At 25.3% G+C, this 22,848-nt stretch overlaps 1 protein-coding gene across 1 annotated transcript; it reads left to right on the top strand.

The window, feature by feature from the left end:
• Positions 1–324: 324 nt before the first annotated feature.
• LOC145843448 (cyclin-G-associated kinase-like) lies at positions 325–22,073 on the top strand. Its single transcript, XM_082950934.1, has 21 exons — positions 325–454; positions 2,317–2,378; positions 2,692–2,866; positions 3,255–3,391; positions 4,601–4,714; positions 4,968–5,069; positions 6,367–6,499; positions 7,606–7,718; positions 10,602–10,719; positions 11,046–11,183; positions 11,419–11,560; positions 11,955–12,090; positions 13,396–13,532; positions 13,901–14,107; positions 14,568–14,780; positions 15,256–15,434; positions 15,607–15,738; positions 16,936–17,610; positions 20,380–20,531; positions 21,143–21,271; positions 21,542–22,073. The coding sequence occupies exons 1-21, from the start codon at positions 331–333 to the stop codon at positions 21,689–21,691; spliced, it is 3,468 nt and encodes a 1,155-aa protein (XP_082807060.1). The 5' UTR covers positions 325–330; the 3' UTR covers positions 21,692–22,073.
• Positions 22,074–22,848: the final 775 nt, after the last annotated feature.

Raw genomic sequence — 22,848 nt, 5'->3', positions numbered from 1 at the left:
GAAAAAACGAGTCGCAACCCTGGTTCATAGACCAATTTTTTTAGTAGTTTTTTGTCGTTTTATAAGCTATACAATTTTATGTTACAACAATCACACATCAGATTGCCTACAAAATTTAGCCCAAAGATACACTAGTTATTAATTCACTTAAAACTTTACATTTATACTCTTAACAAGCTGTTGATAAGGGTTTTAAAAAGTTGCCACAATATCATGAAACTGTTACAATAGTGTAAGATATACAAAAATTATATATATTTCTATAACACATAAAGCTTGACTAAAAACTTTTTCTTAATAGTACTACTTTAATTTTAAAGGTTAGTAAGTATGTCTTCTTTTTTAAAATCCGCATTGAATTATGTAAATAATTACAACTCAAATGATGATTTTCTCGGAAGCAATGTTGATCTTGGACAGCAAAAACTTTATGTTAGCAGCATAATTGCTGAAGGTTTGTATTTTATTAAGAATAATTACTTCAAATCTTCAAATATTAAAAAGATAGCAATATAATTTTTTATATTAAATTTAAGATTTTTGAGTATGGATTCTAATTGGAAACAGTTTCTAGTTATTATTCTTAAACATTTTATAACATAAATCATAAAAAGTATGTAAGTTAAAATTTTTTTTAAAATCAATTGCAGAATTTGAAAAAAAGTTTAGTTCATTTCATTTGACAGAATAAAACTGATTTTACTGGAAGTTTATAGTAGTGTATCAATTAAAAAAGTATACATCCTATATGCACTGCCATATAAAGCATATGTGTTGTACTTAAAAACAAATACAAAGTCTTGAAAAAGATAAGCCTGATTATAGTTTAAGTTTGAAATCTAAAATACTTATAAATATTAGTTTTACTGAACACAGTGCTCTCATAACCTCTTTGTAGGGTTAGGTTAATTAAAAGTTTGAGAAATACTCAGGCTAGTTTGATATTTTTTCAGATTTGTTAAAAAGCTCAGACTGACTTAGGGTTATTTGAAATATTTTACAAAACTTAGTCCAGTTTGTAATTTTTTCCTAATCTTTAGTTAGTTTGAAATTAAAATAAATAAAGTTTTCTAAAAAGTTTTGGTTTTTTCTACATTTCAAGTATTTTTATTGTTATTATGAATGATATAATTATGTATTTACAGATATTATTATTTTTTTCAAATTTTTTTGTTAATGTTTTATTTTAAACTTTTTATTTACTCTGGTTAGTATGACTGACTTGAATAGTTTTTTGTCACTCAAGCAGATTTTTTGCTTAAAGTAATATAAAACCTGTTGTCTTCTAAAATAATTATTTGGTCACAAAATTTATTATACTACTATGTAAATATAAGTTTTTTTATTGTAATTTTTTATTTCATTTATATTTAAAAGTTGATAGTTAGTTTAATATTTTTAACCATAAATACAATAGAGTATAAAAGTCTCTAACTGGACGATAATAAAGTGCTTAAACACAAACATGAGCAATAATAATAGTAAAAAGACATTCATATACCAAAAAAAACTTTATTTAGTACTACCACAGTTTCACTGCCTTATAAAAGATACTAGTTTTAGGTACTATAATAAAACAACGATCCAAAACACTTTATATATATATAGATAGGAAGGTAATTTGAGGTGATTAGTAAAATTGATAAGTATTTATAAATATTAGTAGTTGTTAGGACAAAAAAATAGTCTGTTGTAATTGCTTAGTTTTGTTAAATTTTTGTCCTAACAACTACTAATACTTATCAATTTTAGTATTACTAATCACCTCTAATTACCTACCTATCTCTATATATTTAAAGTGCTTTAGATTGTCATTTTATTATTGTACCTGAAGTTTTGATATAAAATAGTGAAACTGTGGTAGTACTAAACAAACGTTTGGTATCTGAACATCTTGTTATTATTGATGTTTTTAATATAAAAACTTTAAAATACTTATAAAAGAGTGTTTATTTTTTTAATTTTACTGCTCTATCAATATATTTTGATAATGTTCATTAATAAAAGTCATATAAAAAATTATGATGAAGAATAACATTCAGTTGAAAAATTTCAAACTTAATGTCAAATAGCAAAAGACAGTGTTTTTTTTCAAGAAATACCTATATAAATATCATAGATTTATTTAAATATAATATTTAAAAATCCAATTATGAACACCAAGATTTTAAAAGCTTACTTTATCTTGTATGAATGAGCAAACAAATTAACTGTACCAAAAATTTAAAAAAAAGAAGTTTATTATACTAAATAATTTTGATTATTTATTTAAAATAGTTCAAGTACTTATAAAGTTTACACCAGTTTTAATTAAAGGTGGTTTTGGAGTTGTTTATGAAGCTATAGAATCAATTTCACAAAAATCTTTTGCAATTAAAGTAAGTTCAATTATATAGTAATATATACAGTTATGTGTTCTACAAAATTACCCTTTCAAAACTAAAATTTGCAAAAATTTTATCCTTTAGTAAGTTTCTAAGTTTTTTTTGTTTATACTTATTCAGACTTATTTCACTCTTTATATTTTTAGTTTTAACTATTATAATTTGCATTATTATATGTTGGCTACTTATTAATACTATTTTAGCCAAAGATATACTTATGAAAATTTATTGTAATTTAATTTTATACTGAATACTTTTAATCGAAAAGTTATGTTTGATTACATAATTTAATTTGTTTTATTTGTAGAGGCTTTTAGCTCATGAAAAATCAAAAAGTGATGATATAGTGAGAGAAATCAAAATATTGAAAAAAGTTTCCAATCATCCGAATATTATAACATTTGTTTCTGGTTCTTTTATCTCAAAATCAGAGTCTGGTCAAAATTATGATGAATATTTGCTGTGCACTGAACTTTGTAAAGGTAGTTTTAGAATTGCAAAATTTCAAGTTGGAAGTTTTAGTTATAACAGGGGTTCTCAAACTGCAGCTTTATATTATATGGTTGATAATGAAGAGTTAAAACATGGTTTTAACTGCACCTTGCAAATAATTTAATTTTTTTAATTTGGTCCAATGGGCATGGACTAAATGTCTGCTGACCCTTGAGATATAGTAAAAGGTATGCTTAAGGTTTATCAAAGATGGTTAGTTAGATCGGGTAGGATTATATCTAAAATAAGTAAATAAAAAATATTTCAAATTTTGTTAGTAGTGCATATACTGTACAGTACATTTCTTGCACAGCCCTACACATAGTTTAACACTAAACTTAAAATATTGATCAAGTGTAAATATTTTTTATACATTAGGTGGCCCTGTTTCTAAAGTTATGGATGCAGTTGGAGGTTTTACAGTTGAACAAGTTATCAAAATATTCTTTCAAACTTGCGCAGCAGTTACTCATCTTCACAAACAAAAGCCAAGCATCATTCACAGAGATTTAAAAGTAATTTTTAAAGAGTTCTTATGGATTTTATCTAATTAAAAACATATTTCTTCACTAAAAAATTATATTATTAAATTGAAAAGAACCATTGTTTGCATGGTTATAAAATATTAATATTAGTTATTTTAATTTATTTAATCTATAAACTAGTTTGGTTGTTTTATAGTAGCTGTGTGTTGTAAATTTTATTTTAGTAAAATCAAAGGAAAATTTTATAATTAAAACTTTTTTTCATTGCTTTAAGTTTTTAGTTTTATAAAAAATAAAATTTTGAAGTATCATGTTTAAAAAACATTTTATTCTCATATATTATTTAATATATTCAGTAAATTGTACTCTTATTATATTTTTTTTGTATAAGATTTATTTAAGAAAGAAGTAAAGAATCTACTGCAAAAGTTTTCAAAGATTGCTTAATGGCGAAAATGTTTCTACAAAAATATAAAATCATTATTTAAAAACAAAGAAGCTTTTAATATTTTCTTTATGTTACCTTTATCTAAAAGTTACCCTATAAATGTTTATGATTTTTTAAATCAAAATAGTAAAAATATGATTAATTTTTAGATTTAAGTTTCCCTTTATATTTTAAAACTAATAAGCTGAAAATATTAAAAATTAACAATTAAAATAAAAATACAAAAAATTTAAAACTTAAGATATACTGACTTATTTTTCAAAAAATTAATTCTGAATATTTAGATAACAGCTTATTTAAAATTTAAAAAAGCTGAATTTTACTATATCTAAAATAAACCTAGAGTATAAAACATGAGTTACTAATGCTTAATTCTTCAATAAGTTTAATATTGTAAGGCAATAATGTACAAACACAATGATAAAGTTATACTACATTCTTGTAATAATGGAATATGGAAGGCTTTTTTAAATAGTACTTAGTAATCATGTTATGGTAAAAAATTTAAATTGCTGTATCTTTTTTTTGAAAGTTAATGAAATTAATGTTATAAATACTGATTAGTAAAGTTAAAAAAAATTGTTTTAACACACAAATCAAATAATATCCATTTGTTTTGTTGGCTTTTAAATATGTATTTTTAAATAAGTTTATATGAAAGTTAAGCTATCTAAATAATATTATTTAAAAATTAAAATAAATAACAAACAACAAAATTTATAAACATTACCAAGTAGTACAATTTAAGCCACACACCACTTTAAAAACATACAAAATGCTATACTATTTAGATCGAAAACATCTTACTAACAAGCGAAGGCGAAGTCAGATTATGTGATTTTGGAAGTGCTACAACAATAAGTCATTATCCTGATAAAACTTGGACTGCTTTGAGAAGATCTACTGTTAGTTTGACAAAAATGATTTGAAAGTATTTGACAAGTAGCTTTATTGAATTGGTATCACCAACCTGAATATTTTAAACAACTTTTTTTTTTTAATTATATGTTTTTCGTAAATTTTTATGTTAAATATATATTTTTTAATCAAAATTCGTAGCTCCTTTTTAGTAGGCAAGTTTTTTGAGTTTATTTTCATGATATCTTACAGTTTTTATTATTTAAAAAAAAAACATTTTTTATTGTTACAATATAAAAGGTAGAGGATGAAATAATGTCGAATACAACACCAATGTATAGGTGCCCTGAGATGATTAATTTGTACAACAATTATCCAATTAACGAAATGCAAGATATATGGGTTGGTACATATGTTTTGTTGTCAAAGTTAAAAAATAAACATATTAATATAGCACTTGTTTGGAAACAGATTTAAACGTTTAGACCCTTATCATAAATACCCTTCTATATTTGTTCTTGTAGTATAACCTTTTACAGAGAAATCTTATGCATTAGTAATTTTCATTAAAAGTTAGGATTTTTATCAAAATGAGAATGTGCAGTAACAAGATGCCTAAATTAAAAAATACTATTTAAGTAGTTATCATTTTAGTTAGTTGTTATAACTAATTTCTCAGATTGTACTATTTAAATAAAAAAGCCTTCGTATGTTTTCAACATTCAAAAATTATTTTTAATAATATTTGTTAATATTACTGTTATTATAGAAAAGTTATCATGTGTCTATAATAAACTATTTAAAAATAATATTTATTGTTGTTTTTGTTTTTTTACAACCATATACTTTTTCTTCATCAATGGTTCATTGAACTAAAATCAATTGCTTGGAAAATTTTCAGAAAATTTGTCTATACTCCAGGCGTGTTTTATTAATTTTTTGTGTCGAAAAATCGTTATTGTTATTAGTTAAGTTTTCAATAAATTAGTTTATGATATTTATAGACAGTATCTGTTTTATTACATTAAACTAATTTACAATCAATAGTAAACATTTATTATGTTCCTCATAGAATAAATAGAATTTTTATACTTATTGTGTAAAGTTTACCTTCCATATTATATTTAAAGAATTTTTTTTGAATGGAAAGAATAAAATAAGGCTATGTTTTTTACCAGCTTAGTTATAATAAAAAAATTAGTAATTTTATCAGGAACAGTATTAATTTTCCCACAAGTATAAATAACAAATGTAAATACAATAAAAAAATAGTAAACTAAATATAAAATAACTTAAATTTTATGAACTATTTAAATGTTAGCTTTGAAATGCTAGTTTGTGTAGTCTTCCTACATTTTAGTTATTTGCGAGTTAGTACTGTAGAACTAAGATTAATTATAGTTATTTGATTTAAATATATTTCAATGTTTAATGCAATATATTACTTTCTGCCAATTTTAAATGTTATGTTTAGTTTAAATAAAATTATAAAAATTTTATTGTAAAACTTATAAAAAAACATACATCCTGGAATATGCATAGTTTTATGCTGAATTACTGCTTAAACATATATTTACATTAAAGAAAATAAAAAATTATGTATTTATTTACTGCTAAACTAATACTAATTAAGTACGGTGTAAAAATTAGTTGAGTTTAAACAATTAATATTAAAGGATTAATATTTTATTTATTTCAGGCTCTAGGATGCATATTATACACTATATGCTTTCAAAAACATCCTTACGCCGACTCTTCCAAATTAGCAATTCTAAATGCTAATTACAACATACCAAGTGATAAAAAATACACTGTATTTCATCCACTTATAAGTTTGTTTATACAGTTTTTTGTATTAATTTTTTTAAATTAAGAAACACTTAATGTGTAATAATCAAAAATATTTTGAATATAGTATAGATAAAGATTTAAAAGCTTAATGTTTAGGAGTAAAAATTATAGATAAATTTATTGTGTACTTAAGCTATTCTTAAACTTCTATTGAAGTTTTTATAATGTGGATGATCGCATAAATAAGGTTTTAATAAATTATAAAAAAAAAACATGATCAGTTTTTTAAATTTTGTGCGCAAAATCGTTTTTAGGTACCAATACTTAAATGCATATAAATGGTTGCCATAAGTTAACAAAACCTTTGTCTAACTCTTTTAAAACTTAAACTGTAGTCGAATACTATTTAAACTATTATTACATTTTACTTTTGTTGTACATTACTAAAGTTGAGGTTATAAGTGTACTCAACATTAGTTTCTGTAAGCTAAAGCCAACAGTCTTAAGAAACGAATTATTAATATTTCTTTAGTTTAGTTTAGACTTACCAGTGAAATTTTAATAGATTTTCATTAGCAGGTTACATGTTTTGAGTTTGAAAACATATACTCATTTAAAAGTTTTTTATTTCTGGAATTTGTATTTTGATGAAGCTTAGAAGTATTGACAATTTATATATATATATACCATAGATTAGTTACGAAATTGACAACTTAAACCTTTTGTAAAAAACTGAATAATTGCTATTACTTAAGAATGATAAATTTCAAACTTCCTATAATGGTTATTAAAACTTTATCAAAAAACTACAAAGTATTTATTCAACTTCTTAAAAAGCTCTTAAGAAGATTTTGTTACTATTTTTTATCGCATAGAAACAGTCATCTAAAATAGACTTTTGATATTAATACTCACTGTAATTTAAAAGTATTTTCTTACAGATAATTAAACAATTAGTTGTTTGTCACAAAACACAAACATGTCATAAAAAAATTACTGTTTACCTTATAAAAAAATATACTAAAGTCAGGATAATTAACTAACTATTAGATACAGTAGCAATGATAGTGTTTTATTTTAAGTAAGGCTTTGTAATGTTTGAATTGATATGTTTAGTATATACTTTAACTTTATTTTCTCTTTTTAGAGGCAATTTTTCAAATCAATCCAAACAACCGACCGTCTGCAGCAGTTATTTGCGATCAACTTCGTGATTTGGCAGCAAACATAAATGTAAACCCAAAATCAGCAATAAAAGAAGTAAATTTACTGCTTAGTTTTGAATTATAACTAATGATTAAAGAAAATATATATACATATTGTTTAAATTTAGAAAATCAATATTTTTTATTAGATAAATAATAATGTCTTGAACTGTATAAAGTTAATATTTGGTTGAAAGTAAGTTTCTTTTTTTGTTTGTTAGTTTCAAAGCATCTTAAAAAATTGTGTTGACTTCAACCTAACATAAATTTTGTTAAAGCAACCAGACAAGTCAAAAATAATTTGTCAAGTCAGTAATTTTGATATGAGATTAAATTTAGGGGTATACGGTTTGAGAAATATCTTGTGTGCAGTTGTTTGATAAATAAAAATAAAAGCGTAGAATGACTAATGTTTTAATGTGAAATTATATAGTTTAATTATTTTAAGGCTTTTGTAACCCATGCTTTTGTTTGATTACCTATACCAAGTAAATAATTTAAAAGCTTAGAAAAAATAACTTGTATTTTTGGATAACTATGTTTAAAAATTTAAGTGCAGACTGAACCAAAACTCTATTTTGAATACTTTATTAGCAATGAAAAAATTAAAACAATAATAAGTATAAATATTAACACAGACATCTGAAATAAACATTTATAATAATAAAATGAGCTACAGTTCAATTATTCTACAAAGACCGTTTAAAACTTCTTAGCTTGAAATTTGCTGACTTTAAACTATCCCCATTTCAAAGTTGCAAGCTTGAGCAGGTCTGGTATTAGCACAAAATATTATGTACAGACTCACATCTAAACCCCCGTTCTCGACAAAAATCAAAAGTACCCTGATTCGTCGCCTGTAAATACTAATGCTTTAAAAACAAATTAAATGAAATAAATGCACGAGTTAGAAACAAGTGAAAGTTGTAATAGAACTATTAAGAACTTAAAAATTTCTCTATTGAAATTTTGATGCATGTGAGTTCGAAAAGTGTACGTTAGAAAATTACAGCTTAAATCAGGGGTGCTCGCAGCATTCCAGGGGCTGCGAGATGGCTTTTTATTTTTGTATGATAAATAAAGAGATTTTCACTCTCTGATAAAGTTTATAAAGTTAAAAAGTACATTTTGTTATAAAAAGAAGTTGGCGCTAATTTTCTGAATAGATAAATTTTATTAATACGTCATAGAGCAAGAGCGCTTTTCTAGAAGTAAATTCATTTTACTAATTTAATTTAATAGCTGTTAGTTTAGAATTCAGTAAAGCTTTCTTAGAGTTTTACACCTGTGAATTTTAATCATTTGTTCTTTAAATATTTTATTTTCTTAACTGGCCATTAATTGTTTAAAACAGTTTATGAGCTAGCATCTATTTTAACTGAAATACTTAGATAAAAGTTAGTATCTTCAGCAGGTTTTTTGTTAGCTGTTAAGAACAGGTTCTGTTAAGTCTGTTACATTTATAATGTAATCTTTTATTTAGCTTAGTTGTGCAGAAAGTGGTGCTTAAAGATTTAACATCAGTAAAATGTAAAGTTCACAGCAATTACTGTATGTTATACCATTTAAGAAAACTTGTTTTTAGCTTTAGTGAAACCAATTTTTAAAGATCAGCAAAAGTATTCATGCATCAACTTTATTTCTATTCATTCCTTTTTTAAACTTAAACCGTTTACCTTTTTCAATCTACTTTTTTCTATTTATGTTGTAAGCATACAAACTATTTTTGTATTTGCTTTTGTACATATCTTCTTACAATTTAAGACTAAATATCTTTTAACTTTATGAAATTTTAACTCAAACCTTTATTATTTTGAAACCTCCTAGCTGCTAATAGTTTTAAATATCGTTGCAGAGGGAAGAGTGAGTTCTGATGTTTTCTACCTTATAAAAAATAGATAAAACTTGTTCGAATATAGTTTGTTATGTTTTTAAATTTCCAAGTATTTTATTTTTGTTAATATACTACACTATCATAAAAATAAAAATACAAATTATTAATTAATGAAATCAATGATTTTATAATCAAATTATTGATAAATAATTATAGCATATAGTGTTAGGGGTGCGAGATCAAATTAAGAGACTTTAGGGGTGCGGGGCGTCAAAAAGGTTGGGAACCACTGGCTTAAATTATGTACACTATATACCAAAAGCTTTATATAATGGTTATGTCTTTATACTCAACTAATACTTAAATTTTTGTAAGTTTGTATAAATCTCTTAAAAATAAGTTTTGAATTTTCAATTGAAAACAACTTGTTAATTTAAATTTATACTCTTTTATTTTCATATTTAAATAAGACTTAATCTATGATTTTCAGTGTTCTTACCTGAAAATAAATCGGTATAGTTTTTATGGTTTGATTTTACTTTATACAACTTAACGTTTTTAGCAAAAAATAGGTTTAGTTTCTTGATATTCGCAAAACTAGGATAAATCTAATAAAGTCAGTCAACTATAGTTTTAACAATAAATAAACTATGAAAATTTTGTAAGACCTTTAAAAACAAAAACATAGCAAAAAAGGTTAAATGTTTTATCAGCCTTTCAATATTAAAACAATGACAACGAATAAATTAATTAACATTGAAAACTTAATAGTTTCATTCAACTTTAATAAGTCTGAAACTACTGAAAAGTTATCACTACCAAACTTTGAAAATCTTTTAAATAATTATCATTTCAACTTAGCAGTAAAATAGCATACTGGAGATGTTTTATATAGTTTTTTGTTTGTTTTTATTGAACATAAAATGTTATCATTTATAAATGTTCAAATTTTGCGCATTTCATAGAAATTGGTCTACAAAGATTTCTGTACTTCAAAATTGTCAGATTTAAGTAAAATTCTCATACATGTAATAATTTTTTTTTTGTCGTTCAATACTAGTATAAAAACTTAAAGTTATTCTAAGTACTTATGTTTACTTTTAGGTAGTCACAAAGGCTTTGCAAATGACGAATATAGCAGAAGAAGATTTTTCGCAAAATCAACAGAATTCATATAATAATCAACAACCAGCTGAAGACAAAAGAGAAATTTCTGGATCAAGTTAGTTAATGTAAAATGATAGTTGTCGTTTAAATCACATAAAAAAAACTTTATTTTGAACAACGGAGACTTGTAAACCACAACTTACAAATTTAAAGCAGCAATCGATAATCAGAATATACAGTTTTACTTTTTCCAACTTAAAATATTGATCAGTTTGATGCAACTCTACATGTATTTTATTAACTAACAATATAACCAAATATATTTAAAACTATTATCCATAACAAAGATAAAAAATTTAGTTATGTTGTAGTCTTTCAATGAAGAAACTGTTTATTTATACACTGTAAATCTTAATTATTATTTAGAATACATTCAAACAGATGCAACTCAGCAGCAAGGTAGTTTGATGGGCATGTTCCGAGGTGGAGCAAGCAAGTTGATGAACAATATCATCGATACAGTATCCACATACGCTAAAGCTGAACTTGATTTTGACTATATAACTCCTAAGCTTGCAGGTATTTTATTCATTTTTTTTTATACTAGGTCTAATAAGTAAAATAAAATAGTTATAACAAGTATTGTTCAAAAATCGAGTATAGTAAGTAGAAATATATTAATGTTCTATAATTATAAAACAAAAAACAACAAATTTTCGTAATGTTTATTAAAGTTTCAATGTTTATTATTAATGTTCTATGTTTTGCTTTTCGTAGTTAATACTAAGTTTTTTCATTCAAATAATTTTAAAAGTAATGTCTGCACCTTCTGATGGTATTCAATCGAGTGTGGGACTCTCAAATAACATCGATGTCTTGTCTGGCTTCTTGAATGAGCAGCACTCTAATAACTACATCGTGTTTAATCTTGTTTCAAAACAGTATAATACACAAAAGTTTGTTGCATGCTTCTTTAGTAAAGCTAAAAATGAAATTAGGAATATTTTCAATATGTCTGTTTAAAATCCATAACAAAGTACTTTTTTTGTAATTTTCATTTGTTGTTTTTTCTTTAAGCTAAAACTAAAAATTAATTTTTCTAAAAGAAATCTATTTATCTGTTTCACTTTTAGTCACAAGTATTGTAATACTATATAAAACTTTAAGTACAAAAATTTTGGTTTGCAGTTTATGAATTTAAAAAAGTTTGTCTGACTGAGATAGTTTTAAACTTATATAAATTATTTTCAAATAGTTTATATGAGAAAATGTTTCTTTAAATGATCAAGTAAATTTAAATTAGTACAGTTTAGGTGTTTAGATAAAATTTAAAACAAAAATGATTTACAGGTTAAACAACAAAGTTCTTAATTGCGGTTGGCCCTGTAAAGGACTTCCCAGTTTTGAATCTCTGCTGCAAACAGCATACAAAATAATTAAATGGCTTGAAAAAGCTCCAAAAAACGCAGCAATTATACATTGTCATGTTAGTTAACTTTTTCATCTGTTAGTTTTGTTAACTTATATTTTTTCTCTCCTAACTAAGTTATTCATAATTAAAAACATAGGGGGAAAGGTATTTTTTCTTCAAGTTTATTTTGTTTTAAACATCTTTATATAAGCTAGCAGTTGCTTTCTACCTAATTTTAATTCTAATTTTATTTACATTTGTTGTTGCTATTTATGAATACAAAGTTGGTTTAATTACTAAAGGGTGGATCAAATAAAAATGGAAAAAAGGACTATTTCTTAAAAACTATCATTCCCTAAATTTATTCAGCAACTGCTTATAACTTTTTAAGTCAAGTTTTGCTTTTAATCATAAGGCCTATTGTGGCTTTTTTTGAGTATAAGTATATTTTCTTTTGAAAGAACTAAGAAAAGCATTCTTTTTTAAATTTTGTCATAAGATAATTTTTTTGTAATCTTTAAAGTGTAACTTTTTATTATAATACAAGGAACATTTGCTGAAAATTTAAAGTTAATACTTATGAAATGGAGTATATAATTAATGAACTTTACCGCAAGATCAACAACAACAGCATCCGAGACAATCCTACGACCGGTTTCGTCCTAATTAGGACTCATCAGACAGGAATAGTCGCGAGAAACCGCTGTTGTGATCTTAACCAAGCGGGTTTAAGTACAAAGCACTGAAGCGACCGTTTGTGGGTAAAATTGAAAAAAAGTTCAGTGCTTTGTACTTAAGCCCGCTTGGTTAAGATCACAACAGCGGTTTCTATATCTCAAAAATCAATTAAAATTTTCATCTTCTGTAAAAGATTTTTTGTAATATACAATTGAGTTTTCAAATAATGGCCAATGTTTTCTTTTTTAATCTTGGACCTCCTTATGGCCTTGAAAGATGTAGGATATTAAAAAGATATTTTTGCATAATTTTATAAGATTTTAATTGTTTGAAATACTCAGAATCTATTTTTATTACAACAGAAGCTACCATTCATGAAATTTACTCACTTCAATTTAAAAAACCTAAAACTATATTAGGAGTAATAAATTTTTCTTCGTAACAAGATAGAATTTACTCCTAAGGTTTCAATGTTGCTGTTTTAGTTTTAGCTCTGAAATTAACTTTATTAAATTCGAGTTTTCTAATGTACAGTCAATCTTTTAAAAAAAAGTTGTTAAGTTTAAATAAAAACTTAATTTTTGTTTTTAAACATATAATATTAGTTATTTATCACTGGAAAAAGTACTGAACCTGTTATATTAGTTTATTATTATTTTATAGTAGTGTGATACATTATAATAGTATATTTATTTTTCACAGGACGGTCGTCAGCAATCAGTGTTGTTGGTATGTTCCTTGTTCATTCTCTGCAGAGTTTTCAACAGTGTAGAGCATTCATTAGCATATTTTAGTTCAAAACGACATTTATCAAACAAAATACCTCCCTCTTATAGAAGGTTTTTACTTTGTTTTGTATTAAATTTGATTTGTAAAGAACATATTTTAATATACTTAAAATTATTAAGTACTGTTTACATATAATTTAAAACATATTGAAGATATTTTGAATTTATTATAATAATGTAATGTTTTACCTAGATTTTTGTTTGTTTTATTAAAAATACTTCACTAAAATCTCTCACACTTGCAAATGTTTTACTTATTTAAAAACTTTCGTATTTAAAAATATGTTTTGGTACATATTTGTTTTATATTACGGATTACCTATTATATTAAAAAACATTTTTTTAATGTTTTTTGAGAATAAATTCTAATATTGCATTATTTAGACTTTTTCAACCAAACACTATTTGAATATTAACAGGTATCTGCAGTACATCCGATCAGTAGGCGATCACTTGAGAAGCAACAATGACCTTCAACTTCTCAATCACCAAGTCAGTATAAATCGAGTTGTCATGTCACCAGTACCAACTTTCAGCAGAAACAGATCGGGATGCAGGCCTTACTGCGAGGTAGTGTCTAAAGAAAAAGTAATTTGTTCTACGCAAGCAGAATACGAAAGTATAAGGTATATATGTATACATCTATTATGTGTAATATTAATGATGTTACTATAGAAAAATAACTTATAGTTTTCTAAATTTTATATGATGAATAAGTATTAACTATCTAAATATTCTAGTCAAAACGTTATACTTTTAACTCTGTATTCTTAAAATAGGTATGCATTTTTAAAACTTATCTTGTAGCTTTTCTTAAATAACTTTTTTTATAAAAAGTTCGAAAAACTTCACATCACAAAAAGTAAACCTTTTTTTTATGGGTTACTTTACTTAAAGTTAAGTTTAACTGTTATTTTATTTATATTGTGTGTTTAACTTATTTTATAACTATAAAAATACTAAAAAAAAGCTTAGAAAACTTGTAAATGTTTTGTATTTATATATTGATTACAAATGACTAAGGCGAGTTAATCAAAAAAATTGTTTGAAGTTCTTGTGAGCATTTTCAAAATTGTATTTTTCCAGACCTTTTGCATTATCTGACGAGCAAGCAAGTATCAGGTTGAATTGCGTGGTTGGTAGTGAGAGTCTAAATGACGTCACAATACAGTTGTATCATGCCAGACAGCTTTTTGGTGGGAGGATGAACAGCACACGCATGAACAAAATCGAAATGTTTAGTGTCAACTTCAACACGTGTTTTGTTCCACCCGGTACAAAATCAATTCGTTTCAATCGGTTAGCTTTCTGAGTACTTAAAAATGGGTTAAGTTATTCAATTTTATGTTCAAAAAACGATTAAAAAATCATAAGTATCAATTTAAGGAGAACAAGGAAGATAACGTAAATGGAAATAAAACGCCTTAAAATTTTCAGATGACTGGACTTGTATATTTTTGTTTGATTTGTGTTTAAAATAAGTCATTTGCAAAAGTGTATATATGTTTGCGCTAAAAAAATTGTTAAATCAAACTCGTATCCTAACGTTAATCAACCAAATACTTGGTTTCAATTATTTAAATATTCTATAACAATTTTAGTGGTTTTAAAGTTATGTGAACTATAAGATAGATTTTGTAAAGTTTATTTTGATTTTAGTTTTGTAAAAATAAATTCAGATGTTTCTGACTTTAATTTTTTTCTATAAGATATTTCCTAATAGAAAATGATAAAAAATGTTATAATGATAGTCTTACTATAGCTTATATGGTAGATGCGACTTAGAAATATCAAATGTAGATGACAAAATTCCTCTGGGTTTTCAGTTAGTTGTTGAAGTTTCTCCCACTCAAGGCGCTGGCACTGGAGCGTACCGTAGGATTATTGATCAACTGCGTCCTGTGACGTCAATGAACAGCCAACAGTTGTTCGGAACAAAGATAGAAACACGAGGTGAGCGACCTTGTAAGTATATCATTTACATTGTAACTCAGAAATTGAAGTTTTATTTAGTTAATTTTTTTTTAATGTTTTGGTTAATTTTCTATAATAACTTGAATCAAGTGCAATTAGTTTCTTGTATGTTTTTAAGTTTTAGAAAGAAAGTACTAATTTTGATATAAAGGGATGGGTGAAATAGAAGAGTATGGATCTCTCATCTATTACGAAATTGATGAAAAATTTCAACAACAACAATCGATTGTCAAACAAGTGAAAACTTCTAAAATTGAAGAAACAAGTGAAGTTAAAAATATTAGTTAGTTTTTGATTAAAACTTTTTTATTTATTTTAAAGATATTAATATAAGACTTACCAATTTAACGGTAAACAACTTAGCTGTTTCAAACAATGGTTTTACTACATGGTAAATATTAATTAATTGTAAATTAATGGTAAATATATTTCTTACTGCAGCTACAAGTTGTATGCTTTATAAATATCGTAAATTAGTAGTAATACACAGGGTTCGTGCGCGTTAGGCTAAATCAGGCTAAGTCAGGATAAATCAGTTTTTTTAAAAAAAGTTGAAAAACGTCAGGCTAAATCAGTTTTTTATTTAAAAAATTGAGAATATCAGTTTTTCTCATTTCAAATGCTTAAAAGTTTTTGATTAAAAAAATTGAGAAATCTTTTTAAGATCAAATTGAGATGTGAATTTATTTCTAAATAAAGATTTAGTTATTAAAGACAAAATCAGTTAGTATTTGTAAAAATAAATGCTTAAAATCGTTTGTTGACTCTCTAAATTTTTTTTAAGAACCTTCATTATTTAGTTTTGAGTAGATTATATACGTCATAATTATGAAAATTAATCAAACAAATACAGTTTAAACATTACAGTTTAGTTCAACAACTTAGCTGTTTGTTTGAATTTTAATACTCGTATAAGAGTTTCATTTTGAATTTTAATAAAACACGACAATGCATGTCGGTTTAATATAAATCTTCTGGTCATAATGTTTTTACTTAGTGATTAATTAAATTGAACAATTGTGTTTAGTAATATATATTAAATTTTTACACTAGTAATAGATTAGATATAACACAATCGTTATTTATAATATGTTATAATTAGATATATTTTAAAACTTATTACTGAATTTGTTATTTAAGGGCATAGGAGTTATTAAGGGCATAGGGGTCAATCACCTTTTTCACAATTTAGTCTTATTTTATTGAGTTATAACTAAGCTATGAGTTGCTTTTTGTAGATTTTTAAAGCTCAAAATATTTTTGAGATAAAGCTGATTGAAGTCGGAGACTATAATAGTACTAATCAAGACCCCCCAATACCTTAAATGACTTCTAAAGGGGATTTTCCTTACTTTGAAAAAATGTCAGGGTAAATTGGTCTCAGTCAGGCTAAATGAAAAAAAAATCGCGCACGAACCCTGAATACACCCTGTTTACAAAAAGTATATGTACTTGAATTGATTTTATGCAAATAATTCAGTTAAAGAAGAAAAACAAAAAGAAGTTGTTGAAGAGCCGCAAGTTGCAGAAGGAACTCTTCTCGATTTTGGGGAAAGCCCGAAAAAGCCTAAAGAACCTGAAAATACCACAAGTGATCCGCAAAACGACAAATTACTTTTTGATCTTGATGCAGATTTTCAATCAAACGTTAATGTGACCACGAGCGATAATTTGTTAGACGTGCAGCCGACCCAACCTTCTGGTGAATTTGACTTGCTAGGAGGGTTCGGTAGTTCAGACCCTTTCGGCGCGAAACCTCAGCAAGAAGTAGCATCGAAAACTGCAAGTGATAATTTTTCTGACCCTTTCGCCCTTTTTCAATCATCCACCGCTCAGCCAGAAATTAAAAAGCCCGCTCCAGAGAAAACGCAATCCAGTTTTGGTTCAAACTTCGATCCCTTTGGAATTTCCACACCGAAGCAACCGCCAGTTCAAAGCAGACAGCCAGCGAGCAAGCCAGCTTCAAACGACAACTTCGATCCTTTTTCTAATTTGTCGTGGAACGCACCAAGTAGCGGTGGTAACTTGCAGAGTAGCAAGCCGCATGAAAGCAAGACGACTAAAGCGCAAGGCAGCATGTTTACGGCAAGCCAACCGAAGAAACCAAACTACAGCAGTGCTGCTTTTAATACCACTAGTTCTGGATGGAAATCAAGTAAGCACTACTTATTATAAGAATTTTTTTTTTCGTTTTTAGGTTAGAATTTACTTGAAGACTGTTTGAAAAAAAACTTTTTAGGATTTTTATGTGTTTAATTAGATGTGTTTGAACAACCTTTGCACGATTTTTTTTTCTATTCAAACTAATTTATAGAAAATAGTTTAAATATTCTAAACTTGAGCACTTTAATAAGTAAATGTTATATATTACACCTTTAAACTTTGTGTAGTCTTATATCTACTGTTGTTATTTATAAAATTAAAAAAGGAGTTTTTTAGAATAAGAATCTATAATATTTTTAGTGTCATTTTATCGGTCATCATATAGTTATATGAAAATTACTCGTTTAAAAAATTAAGTCTATACAATTATTTATTAAAGGAACTTCGTAGTAAAAACAAAAAGTACTTTAAGCTTCAAAAGTTTGTTTAAGTTTCTTTTTTAAGCATTTTATAAACTCATTTTATTTGTGTTTAGTTTATACTAAATAGCAGGGACGTAGCTAGCTCAAAAAAGTTACAAATCTGCAAAAATTAAAACATCTGAAATAACTCGTGATAACGTCCTAGTGGGAACACAGCAATTTTAACTACCTCTAATGCTATTAAAATTTAATCTAAAAAAATGCAGTTTCGTTAATACATTAAAAATGGAATGTTGAAGTACGAGTGATAACTGTATACAAGGCAATTTAATTTGCTCCACACCCCCTATGACTCTTTATTTCTTGCCACTTGTGTAAACCCAGAAAACATTCATTAAACGGGAGGAATTTTTATGGGTAGTTTTAAATATTGGGTACTTTCAATTGCAGCAAATTTGCAAAAAAGTACCCAATATTTTGATGACGTCATTAACTTTACTTTGGGTAGTTTTGAAGCTTAAACTTAGTAAAAAAAAGAAAATTGCTGTCTAGGCCTATGACAAATTCATTTTTTTAATTTTTTAAAATATGAACATAATCATAACTGAAATAAAACTATAGAATAATACTAAACACTTCCCTATTTAACAAAGTTATAGAAATATTTTTTGTGTAAGTTATAATTTTAAATTTAAACACAAGTTAAACAAATGATTTTTAAAATTTTTCTTTTATAGTTTATTGATGAATTTAAGTCATAAAAAAAATTTGAACTAATTATACATGAGTTATGTACTTCAAAAAAAGCTGCCTTTTTAAATTTTGAAATAAAATTAACAGGGTGGCCAATGGCCATCAAACCTAGATGCTTATGGGAATATTGGAATTTTATATAAAATCCTAGAATGACTTGAAATTCTGATCACTTATTTTGTCTGGAAAAGTAAATAAGACTTGCATTTAAAAAAATATATTGAATAAGGAAAAATTGAAAGAAGTTTCAAAAAAACTTTAGGAGCCACCTTGCTACAGGAAGGGTTTAGATCACTTTTATTACAAGTTGATGTCACTTAATAAATTTCAATCTAAACTACAAGTATCTTAATGCAGATATTTTATACCAAAACAAATTTTTGATATGTAACATTAAAATGGGAGAGTACAGTAGGTTTTAATTGTCATCTTTTATTATCATTTATTTTGTTAATAAATATTGAAAGGAATACTTAGAGTTATCATATTTTATAAAATTTTTATTATTTTACTTGTAGAAGTAGTTTAAAAATTGCAGACATTTTGGTGACTTTTGTTTTAAATACCAGATTTTGAATTTGTTAATTTCACAAATTCAAGGTTTTTCCAGTTTTTTTTAAACTGTTAAGTTCCTGGATTCCAGGTGTTTTGGCACCCTAAGTAATCAAAAAACTATAAAAGAAAAATTTTAAAAGTCAATAGCTTAATTTGTAGTTTAATTTAAAATTGTAACTTACACAAAAAATATCAAGGTTGAAAATTATACTTTCTTAATTTAGTTAACATAGTGATTAATTCAGATACAATTATTTATATATTTAGAAAAATAAACAAAGTGAATTTATCATAGGCCTAGACAGCAATTTTGATCACAAAGTTTAACCTTAAAAACTACCCAAATTAAAGTTAATGCAAATTATTGAGTACTATTTTTTTGCAAAATGCAGCAATTAAAAGTACCCAATACTTAAAATTTCCCATTAAAAGTCCTACCCTTTTATTAAAAATAAGTATAAAAAACACAATTTAACTCAAAAAGACTTAATACTATTTTAAAAATCAAACATTTAACATAGTCAATAGTAACAACAAGTTATGCAAATTTTTTAAACATAAAACTGTATGATTTTGATTTTTGAAGCTACAGCTTCCATTAGTACCAATTTTGCATTGTAGCTTAGCTTTTTGACAAAATAAAGCTTTAACGCCCTAAATGTTACAATTTGGATGTATTTAATTCTTATGACACTAAAAGTGCTAAAGAGTAATGTCAAAATTATCTCTCAGGAGTGCATAACAAAGTATAAATGAATACTAAAAGCTAAGAAAGCAGAGTCTTTTCAAGCTGAATTAAAAGCAAGTTTTTTCGCACATAAGTATACGTTTCTGTAGATTTGCAGAAACCTACCAAGCTACGTCCCTGCTAAATAGTATTCAGTATAAAGTTTGTACTGCTAGATTATATTAAAATAAATTTTTCACTTATTTTTAAATACTTAATTTTTCATATAATTTTTTGAGTTTTATTTTTAAAATGAATCCTAAACTTTTTATATTAATTGACTTTTATAACTAAGATTAAAAAAAGTTTCTTTTATTATATAAGACTAGTAGACAAAGCACTTTAAAAACCAAATGTACATCAGACGTGAAACCAGAAGTGAAAAAAGATGCATTCGAAGATCTATTGTCTAGCAGTGGATTCAGTGCTACTCAACAGAACAACAAAGCAAACAAAAAGATGTCAGAACTCAAAAAGGAAATCCAACAAGCTAACATGGACCCTGAAAAAATTAAGGTTTTTTATTTACCAGAAAAACTAGCTATATAATATAACTTTACAGTGTTAATATATAGATAACTGAATATATATAGATAACTTAATATATAGGTTGAATGAAGGTTTTGTTATTTTAAATTTATTTATGAAGTAACATAAAACCTTTAGTTTGCTTAAAATTTTTTTAAAGTTTCACAAAATTATGTTTTAAATATAAAATTTGAAAATGCTGCTAGTTTTATGAAGTTTTTAATATGAAACATTTATTTATGTACGTACAAATACTTATGTTGAATAAAAAAACTTAAAGAATAACTATCGTAGAACTTTTGTATGTTTTTTTTTTCCTTTTAGTAAAAAGTTTATTATAATATATATTTTTAAATTATTTCAAAACTAGTATTTAGAGAAATTATGTTAAATATTTGTTAAACCTAAAAACGGTTCATAACTAATAAAGTAATATTTAATGACTTGATTTTGGTAATTGAGTTAAATGTGCTTGATTACCAATTATCACGTCAGAATATTTTGATGCTTTATACTAGAAAGATCAGTATTAAAAAAACAAAATTTTGTTAATTACAAACTTACTAATGTTTTCTATAGTTTTAAAATTGAAAAATCAGATAATGGACTGGATAGAAGGAAAGGAGCGAAACATCCGGGCACTTTTGTCAACATTGCACACAGTACTGTGGAAGGAAGAAGCAAAATGGAAGCAAGTAGGAATGCATCAGCTTGTTAACTCCAACGATGTTAGTTTTGTAATTGAGTTTCATATTGGTATTCGGGTAAAAGGTTTAAAGTTTCTTCAAATTTTCTTTATAATAGAAGTTAAACTTATAGTATTCTTTTCTTTTAAAGTTAAAACTTATTTACAACCAGAAGATTTTTCCAAAATTATTCCTTACTGATCTTGAGAACAATTGGAATTTATATTTTACAACTTAATTAATTGAATATCTGAATCATATCAGCACAATGTTTCTCAACAAAAACTTTACCGGTAAAATAACTGCAAACAGGTGAAGAAGATATACAGGCGAGCCTGCCTCATCTGCCATCCCGACAAAACATCAGGCACGCCTCACGAGGAATACGCCAAACTCATATTCATGGAACTCAACGACGCTTGGAGCGACTTCCAGGATAAAGGCGCGCAAAATCTCTGCTGATCCCGGCAAAAGTGAAATTTCTATTTATTTATTACAACATTTGTATTAAAAAGCATATGTTTTTTATAAAACCAGTTTTTTTTTCAACATAAGCCGACAAGTGTTAATTAAAGTTTTTTAGGATGTTATTCTTAAACTACAAAACAAAAAAGAAATATAAGTTGTTTAAGATATAAAAGAAAATACTTCTGAATCTTATTTCTGTTTTAACCAATTTTTATGCTGGTAAAGTTCTTTTTCTATTAACAATTTTTATTTATCAAGTTTATGTTTTAAATTTAATTAAATAGTTATGATAGTAGTTAAATTTAACTTCTTTATAAATAACTAATCTAGTTAAGAAGTTAATTAACTAATTTGCTTTATGCTGGTGTTTATTTAAATGTGCAATTTTTCATTTATTAAAGTTTTACCTTTTCATAAATTGTGATTATTATTTATTTAAATTTTAAAATTTACATAAAGTAAGGAGACTTTAAGTGTTTATGTGTACTTTGTAATATTTTATAAATACTTTAAGAAATTTCAAAGGTTATGAACTGAACTTTAATTTGCTAGTTGTAAAAATTTAACTTACTTAAAGTTTTTTATAAAGATCAAAAATTTTTTCAAAGTTCGAACTATAATAAAATTTAATTTAAAAAAAGTATTTTATTAATTCAGAAAAGTTAAAACTTATTGAAATTTGACAAAAAATTGTCAGTTTATGTTACGCTGTTTAATCTACATTAAATATAAAAATTATGATTAATTAGATAAATTTAAACAAAGAAATTAAATTTTATTCTATAATATATTCCGTATTGATTATTTTTACGTTTTTATTTATGTTTTTTTATGCAAATTAATTTAATTTTCTTTAAAATCTGCTCATTTAAGTTTTTTGTTTAAATAACCATTTGCTAAAGTTTATCTTGTGTACAACGTATAATCAAAACCGTTTTTATCAACAAAATAGTATGCATATTGTTGTGAAAACTATTTTTATACTTTTTTATTATTTTATGTTTATAAATGCTTCCATAACTTGTGTACCAACCGCCAGAATTTGAATTTCTTGGTTTTTTTTTCGAAGTCGCTAATTATTTTATCAATAAAACTAGTACTAACATTCATAATTATATATGTGCATATTTTCACAATAAAGTTTGTTTCCA

The sequence above is a fragment of the Thalia democratica genome, chromosome 8, assembly GCF_965202585.1.
Source record: "Thalia democratica chromosome 8, ktThaDemo2.hap1.1, whole genome shotgun sequence".
NCBI classification, from domain to species: Eukaryota; Metazoa; Chordata; class Thaliacea; order Salpida; family Salpidae; genus Thalia; species Thalia democratica.
Note: the sequence above shows the minus strand (reverse complement) of the source record. Positions and strands in the feature narration are given on the sequence as shown.

Coding starts and splice junctions, on each gene's coding strand:
- LOC145843448 (XM_082950934.1), top strand. CDS start 331: ATGTCTTCTTTTTTAAAATCCGCATTGAATTATGTAAATAATTACAAC. Junction 5,070..6,366: donor ACGAAATGCAAGATATATGG/GTTGGTACATAT, acceptor TATTTATTTCAG/GCTCTAGGATGCATATTATA. Junction 6,500..7,605: donor TGTATTTCATCCACTTATAA/GTTTGTTTATAC, acceptor TTCTCTTTTTAG/AGGCAATTTTTCAAATCAAT.